Consider the following 8,314-nt stretch of genomic DNA (forward strand, 5'->3'; position numbering starts at 1 on the left):
GTAGCCATCTTTCTTCTTGGCGCTGCGGTGCTACACTTGGAACCGTAGATTGAGTTCTAGGTCGCTGTAGCTGCTTCAGCTCAAGAATATACGCCTCAACAAAAGATATTGTTTGCATCGGGCTTTGAAAGATCGCCTCATGTATGGCTTTTCGACGAGCATACCATACTGCACATAATGTGATTACCATCTTTGTGAACTGCTCATGATCCATGGATTCATTAAGCTCAAACATCCAATTCTTGGCATTTGGTTCCTCATTCATTGACATGGCCGAGACCAGCTGATCATCCGAGAGGGCCCAAACACTGCGAGACATCGTACAAGAGATAAGTGCGTGCCTTCAAGAGTCTTGACAGCCGCATAGAGGACACGCATCCCGGACTGACATGTTCTGATTATGGAGCAGATCAGTAGTTGGGAGTGAATGCCTCGCCAATCTCCACATGAACACTTTGACCTTTGAAGGAACAGTTAAACTCCAAAGCGAGCACCATCCCGAACGTTCTGCCTCGTCATTCGAAGCTCCTCCTCTCCCCTCTAGCCAGCTTTCTTGTTGGAGTTTTGTCTTCACCATGAACTTGTAAGCTGAACTGACAAAAAAATTTCCCTTCTTGTCCGGATCCCACGCCCAAAAATCTTCAACATTACGTGTACAAACTGGGATCCTGAGAATGGCTTCCGCATCAATTGGCAGAAAAATGGAGCGAATTAGCTGCACGTCCCAAGAGGCAATGGCCGGCTGTAATAAGTCTGAAACCCACACAAGTGGGTCTGGGATAAGTGATGTGAACGGCCTTGGCACCATATCTTTAGGAATTCAGTTGTCTTCCCAAATGTTAGTCGTCCTGCCATTACTTATTCTTCGTATAATTCCCTGTTTGAGCATGTCCCTTCCATCAAGAATTGCTCTCCAAACCTGGGAAGGTCGAGAACCAAGTTCAGCTGTTAGAAAAGAGCCATTGGGGAAATATGACGCCTTGAGGATCCTTGCACTAAGAGATGAAGGTTCTTGTAAAAGTCTCCATGCCTGTCTTGCTAGCAAAGCAAGGTTAAACAACTCCAAGTCCCTGAAACCTAGACCCCCCAAATACTTTGGCCGTGTCATAACTTCCCATGAGACCCAAGCCGGCTTCCTTTCACCTTGCTTACATCCCCACCAGAATTTGCGGATGATAGACTTGATATGATCACATAAACCTCTAGGGAGTTTGAAACAAGACATTGAAAATACCGGGATAGCTTGTGCCACAGATTTAATCAGTACCTCTTTGCCTCCCGATGAAAGACACTTGCTCATCCATCCCTTCACCTTATCCCATACACGATCACTCAAATACTTAAACGTGCCTTTTTTAGAATGCCCTACATCAGTCGGCATCCCCAAATACCGGTCACTCAAGGACTCATTTGGGACCTGAAGATGCCCCTTGATGGCTGTTTTGACAATCTCTGGGGTCTTCTTACTAAAGAAAATTGATGACTTCTCCTTATTAACTTTCTGGCCTAAGGCCATGCAATAAGTATCCAACAGGTGTGACACCTTTTCAGCTCCATCAATGCTTGCCCTGAAAAACAGCAGGCTGTCATCCGCGGATAAAAGGTGGTTCACCTCCGGAGCCGTCGGTGCTACCTTAATGCCGCAAAGTTGGGATGACTGTTGTTGGGATTTTAAAAGGCACGAAAGGCCCTCTGCTGCCAACAAGAAAAGATATGGAGAGATAGGATCTCCTTGACGAATACCACAAGAAGGTCTGAACTCCTCCAACTTACTTCCATTGAACATGACCGAGAAGGAAACTGAGCTCACCATATTCATAATCACTGAAACCCATGGTGCAGCAAAGCCCAGTTTCTCCATGATAGCTTTCAGATAACTCCATCCACTTTATCATAGGCTTTCATCATATCCAACTTTAGAGCACAATAATTGTTGTTTTTTGATCTGTTCTTTTTCATAAAATGCAAACACTCATAAGCAGAAATTATATTGTCAGAGATGAGCCTCCCTGGGATAAACGCCGACTATTCCTCGGATATGATCTCCGGTAAAATGACCTTCAGTCGGTTAGACAGAACTTTTGATGCAATTTTATAAAACACATTACAAAGAGCAATGGGTCGGAATTGTGATAGGAGAGTGGGATTGGATACCTTCGGTATGAGCACCAGTAGGGTATCATTTACACAGGCCGGACTTTCCTCTCCTCGAACAATTCCCAAAACAGTTTTAGTCACTGAATCACCACACACATTCCAGTGCCTTTGGAAGAAGTGTGCGGGAAAACCGTCCGGACCAGGAGCCTTGGCCGGAAACATTTGGAAGAGCGCAGTTTCGACCTCCTTATCATCATATGGAGCCAATAGCTGGGCGTTCATTGCTGCTGTCACCTTGACCGGGACATGTGCTAAAACTTCCTCCATGCCCTGGACACCTTCTGAAGTGTAAAGAAGCTGGTAATACTCATTTGCAAGTTGCTGCATCTCCGTCAAGCTTTCTGTTACCTGGCCATCCGGCTTTTGAAGCGCCTTAATCAAGTTCTTGCGTCTTCGCATAGACGCCCGGAGATGGAAGAAGTGGGTATTTCGGTCTCCTTCTGATAACCATTGTACCCTAGAGCGTTGTCTCCACATTAATTCTTCTCTCAAATAAAGCTCTATCAGACGATCGTTGATCTTAATCTCAACATGACTCGGGCCCGTTCTGGTGGGACTACTCCGTAGCCTTTCCAACTCCTTCTTTAGTTTCCGAATCTCACCTCGGACGCTGCCAAAGGTGGTTTTACTCCAGTCCCCAAGATCAGCAGCAAGTGCTTGCAGTTTCGCTCGGACCTCCTGAGCCGTGAGCACTTGATTTTCCGGCTGCCATGATAATCGGACGGTATCTTTTAAATCTGCATGTGTATCCCACATCGTCTCGTACCTGAAGGGCTTCGTCCTTCTGTTGCGCTCTGCTTCAAGCTGCAAAAGGATGGGTGAGTGGTACGAGGTCGCGGCAGTTAAGTGTTGCACTGCTGCAAAAGGGAAGAGCTGACTCCAATCCGCTGTCGCAAGGGCCCTGTCCAGTCGGACCCTAGTGTAGGAGCCGCCTGTGACCTTCTTTTCATAGGTCCATCTCGTGCCATTATAGCCCAGATCAAGTAAACCACACACATCAACTGCATCTCTGAAATTTTCAATCTGCGACTGGCTTCTAGTTCCAATGCCATCATGCCCATCATGGCGCAGCACATCATTAAAGTCACCAATACAAACCCACGGGAGATTCTCTGTTGTCGAAAGGTTCTTCATAGTGCTCCACGTATGATGGCGCAGATGAGTCTGCGCCTCACCATAGAAACATGTTAGTCTCCAGGAGGAACCCCCCCAGATCAGAAACTTTTGCATCTAGGTGGTACTTCGAGTAACCCAAATTTTCCACCTTTATTTCATTATTCCAAAAAATACATAGTCCACCACTACGACCAGTGGGATCAACACCAAAAGCATTATCATATCCTATAGTGCCTGCTATTTTTTCAGCTCGAACTCTACTAATCTGAGTTTCTACAATGCAAAGCACCTTCGGGGCAAACTTAATCGCGAGTTCACGAAGCTCTTGAATTGTCGGGGCGTTGCCAATCCCCCGACAATCCAGCATGGAAGATTCATTGGGCCCGGCGGTCCTCCGCCGGGGAGGCCGCCAAACGCCCATCATTTGATTTTCCTCCTCCTACTATTTTCTTCATGTTATTTGAGCTGATCTTGTCCGGCCCCAATCTCTCTCCCTGTTGGCCTGTCCTGACCCTCTTCGGGTCTTGTTTTGGCGGCGGGCTGATAGGATCACCACTGCCCCCTATGGCTTTTCCCACAGGAACTATTTCCAGGCCAGTAGTTGGAGCTACAACCACTTCATCAGAGCCTCTTTTCCTGTTAGTTTCAGGAGTGTCATGAGATTCCATCTCAGTATCATCTTCCCTATTGCTGGAAGGTTGGCTTTGAAGATTAGCTCCCTTTGGTTGGTCCTTCTCCTTCTTCCTCTGGTTATTGTTACGGCAAAGATTTCCCGTTCACCACCGCGAACGATCGAAGTTGCTTTCTTCAAAGGGTTATGAACATCCAGCCTCACACGTACACGGTAGAAATTGCCTTCAAAATCAAAGGAAGAGGGCTCTGAATCCACAAACTCGCCTAGTTTTATGGCCAAAGCCTTGACCTTGCCATGATACGCCACGGGCAGATCGATGATCCGAGCCCATATGTCGAACTTGAAGAGTTCAATGGTTGACGGCTTAGTATATCCGTCGTAAGGCGCAATGATCACCGGATTACCTCTGAAGTGCCACGGCCCGCCTTGAGTTGCTGTCTCCCAGTCCCCCAAGCAGTTAAACTGCATGATGAACAGATTGCTCTCCAAAGTCTTGATCTTGACGTTCCTCGCCAGGTCCCAAGCAGATCTCATGTTCTTGAAGAACCAGTACGTGCTGAAATCTTTATCCATGTGTACACGGACCACAATCATCCACCGAAGATCCTCTTTCGGTGGGGCATCATCTTCTTCAAAGATCACGTCGTCCAGATCGTCCTCACCTAGGGCCAACTCCTTCATCAGTTCATCTATCTTGCCCCCGGATTTGTCCCTAGACCCAGAGGTCCCGCTCTTGTTCGCCATGGTCCCGGTGCAGAGAAAACCCCAGCCGCCAAAGAGCTGGTGGAGGAGAAAAACCCTAGACGCCTGAAAAACCGATCGACTCCCTCCATCCAAACCGGAGTAAACAGCAATAAGCTGTCCCCAGCAGCCCGAGAGGAGGAGAGATTAGCCGGCGACGAGGGAAAAGAGGTAGAAAAGTCTCAACGTCGCCCGCGGCGGCGAGAGAAGATAAACCCTAACAGAAGGGAAAAACGTCCTATCCAAGCAATTAGCGGCCAATTTCATGAGATCCACTGCCGATATCTCCCTGTAAAAGTATTGTATGGGCCTAAATGCTCGGCTAAGGTTAGCCCAACAATTTTCGGCCAATTTCCATGGTCCGCAACTCGATGGATATGCATGCATGCAAAAAACAAAACAAAAAACTCTTCGATAGGATTTTGTCTGCATACATTCCCCGAACGCAACTCAATTTTGTTCGCAATTGCATAGGTAGGATCAGGTTAATTTCCCCTAAAAGATGCTGATTAGTTAACCTTGAATACGACGCCGGAGGCCACGAAGTAGTCAGCCTCGACGGCGACGGTGGCGCTGGCGAGGGTGCCGAGGGGTTTGCCGTCCTTGCCGCGCGTCCCTGCCGTGTCGTCCCACGTGATGACCGGCGGGTTCTTCGGGTTGCCCACAAACGTGATGAACGGCTTCCACATCGGGATTGTCAGCTTCTCCCTGCATTTTCCCTTTGCAATCTGATCAAAATTGCAAACTCGTAATTTGGTCAACATCTATTGGGATCGACCGAGATATATACTTGTAGGTGCCGGGCTTGATGTCGAGGATGGTCCTCTTCTTGTTCTTCTCCGGCACGGCCTTGATCGCATCGGTGATGGTCTTGAAATTTCCCTTGCCGTCGGGGCTCACGACATACCTCACCGTGGCGGCCTCGGCCGCCGCCAGCTCCGCGTCGAGCACCTTGCCGCCGCTGGCCTTGGCCTTGCTAGCGTAGATCTGCTCGGTGACGGCAAAGTGCTCGACGTTCTTGGCGATGAACTGGTCAAAGCCGTCGCCGCCTCCGGCTCCCGCGCCACCACCGGAGATCGGCTTTTTGGCCGCGCCGCCACCGCCACCGATGTTGAAGGTGGCTTGCTGGTTCTGCGAAGAAGCCGGGGAGATGGATGCTAGGATTAGCACAAGAACAGCAATGCCGAGAGGCAAATTGTGCCCCTGCTGCATGGTGACAGGATATAAAGAGATGAACTATTTGATAGTTCAATCTATTTATTTAGGCTTCTATTTGTTTATTGAGGGATGAACTTGTAAGGGAACGATTAATTGGATAGACGCATGCGTTTGTATATATAGGCCAGGGGCAGGAAATGGAAGGATGCATGAAAGACTCCTTTTTTAGGCAGTTAACGTATGTTCGAGCTCCCCTGCTCCCGCTACATGCACCAATGGGACAACGACTCGTCGCTAGTTTTATTGAATGCGGTCCTAGAGAGCAAGGAACGATACCGGAAAAGAACTCTACGAGACTAAGTCTCACGTGAGACCCAACCTGATAGATGACACGTGACATTCATAAATCACAAAGTATCTATCCCACTCTCACTTAAAATCAGGGGGGAGAGATTAGATGCTTTGGAATTTGTGAATGTCACGTATCATCCATCAGAGCAGGTCTCATCTACTAACCGTGAGACCTGATCTCATATAATTTTTTTCCAACGATACCCATCGTGCAATAGTAGTATACGGTGACGGCACCGTGTAATATAACGACATGATGGCGGTACAGCATGCATGTGTCCATGACATGGATTGTAATAGCGATTCAACGCGTCCAGGCCTTCCTAGATGTACAGTCGATTCATTTGAAAAGTATGATGACGATTGCAAAAGAGGAGGTGGGGCTACAAAACAAACAGAAAATTTCTAAAGATTGGAAAATACGGGGGAAATAACAGAAAAAAAACTCTACAAGTACAATTCGTAAAAAAAGGCAAAACTCGATGTGCAAATTATATACATACTCTCTCCGGTCTTTTTTACTCCGCATATTAGATTTGTGTCAAGTCAAACTTCGCAAAGTTTGACCAAATTTATATTAAAAAGTATCAACATCTATAATATCAAATATGTATGCTACGAAACTACATTTCGTAATGAATCTAACAATGTTAGTTTGGCATTGTGAATGTTAATACTTTTTTCTATAAATTTGGTCAAAGTAAAGACACTTTGACTTTGGACAAAATTTATATGCGGACTAAAAAAGAGCGGAGGGAGTATAATATAAAAAAGAGAAAATTTCGCTTGTGGTATTGTGGGCTTTTTGCAAGTTGTATTTGACATGATTTTTCTTTTGCCCTAAATATGAGGAGTGGCGCATACTTTTTTAAAAATCGGCCTTGAAGGATCTCGATCCATTAAAAAGGAGAGAGTTGTCCGGTTAATTAATGAAAAACCAAGCGAAAATTGTGACAACACGTCCACAAAAACAGGCCACACTCGGCCGACCTGGCAACCCACACAAGAACGTACACACGCTGTCGAGGGAAAACGGTATAGAGGTTGCCATCGCCATCACTCCTTCGCGACCTAACATAGCCCTCAGCTAGACAAGCACCGAGGCATGTGGCGCGGCCAATGCCAAACAGTCAACTTGGCCACCACCGACCCCACATATACCCACATCCATCTCCGGAGAGCGTCCACGGGCACCGTTGGGTGCTTGTGCCCTTGTCGGTGTCGGGCCGGTCGAGGACACCCGAGTCGGAGGTGCGGACCACACTACGTGAGCGGAACCACGCAAGGGGGAGGTTGGCGCTGGGTGACACGTTGGCGACGGGCCGGGCAATTGCGCGCATGTCAGTCGATCCTGAGGACGCGCTCATTGCATATGTCCTCCGCCACTCCTTGATATTGCGGAGTCAGTTGCGCGATGGCTCCGGCTCGCCATCGAGCTATCGAAGTGCGGGGCGACGGCGAATGCAAGGAGGCATGCCGAGGAGCAAGAGCGCTTGCTCTAGAGGCTAGCCGGGATGCACATGGACCTATTGGACGACAACGAAGACGGATCAAGCTTCGACGACAACGATGTCCCTTCGGCGGCCGATGTGTACACCGACGGCCAGAGTAGCACCGCCAACGGAAAAGCAAAGGGCCGGCGAGGAAGTGGTGTGTCTCCATCTTTAACTTCAAGTTTCAAATAATCTAGTTTAAAATTGGCCATAGTCTATATTGATATATATGTGAACTTTGGCAACTTTTTGGAGATCCATTGGTGATCTTTTGGTAATCGAAATGTACATTTCTATGCATGTTTGTTTGGGGATTGTCGTATTTTTATTCACGTTGCATGCTTTAGCATGGATACATGCTATCGAATATGTACAAGGGTGTGAGTGACAGGAATTGAGGAGTGACTGATCAGTGCTTGTGGACGCGTCCGCAGCATTTTAGGAGCCAGATTCGCCTCTGTAGATGCTCTTAGTTCATCAAACATTAAAATTGGTCATTTCGTCATGTCTCATGTTCATAGTTTATTTAAAAGTTGAACTCATTCTAGCTGCCGCCCCCACAACCACGATGCAAAAAACAAATTTGATTCACGTCTGGCCAGGCATATATGGATTTTGTAGAAATCAACGCCTTGCAAGGATCTAGGTTTTTGATTTACGGTCA

General features: G+C 47.5%; 1 protein-coding gene across 1 annotated transcript in view; it reads right to left on the bottom strand.

The window, feature by feature from the left end:
• The window catches only part of LOC123102557 (putative pectinesterase 63), a 7,990-nt gene extending 1,907 nt beyond the window's left edge, over positions 1-6,083 (bottom strand). Inside the window, exons 1-2 of the mRNA XM_044523954.1 lie at positions 5,439-6,083; positions 5,167-5,356 (exon numbers count right to left, since the gene is read on the bottom strand). Of these exons, the coding sequence (XP_044379889.1) occupies positions 5,167-5,356; positions 5,439-5,860 (612 nt within the window). The 5' untranslated portion in view covers positions 5,861-6,083. The remainder of the gene's footprint in view (positions 1-5,166; positions 5,357-5,438) is intronic.
• Between the last annotated feature and the right edge of the window lie 2,231 nt (positions 6,084-8,314).

Source organism: Triticum aestivum, chromosome 5A (assembly GCF_018294505.1).
Source record: "Triticum aestivum cultivar Chinese Spring chromosome 5A, IWGSC CS RefSeq v2.1, whole genome shotgun sequence".
Lineage (NCBI taxonomy): Eukaryota > Viridiplantae > Streptophyta > Magnoliopsida > Poales > Poaceae > Triticum > Triticum aestivum.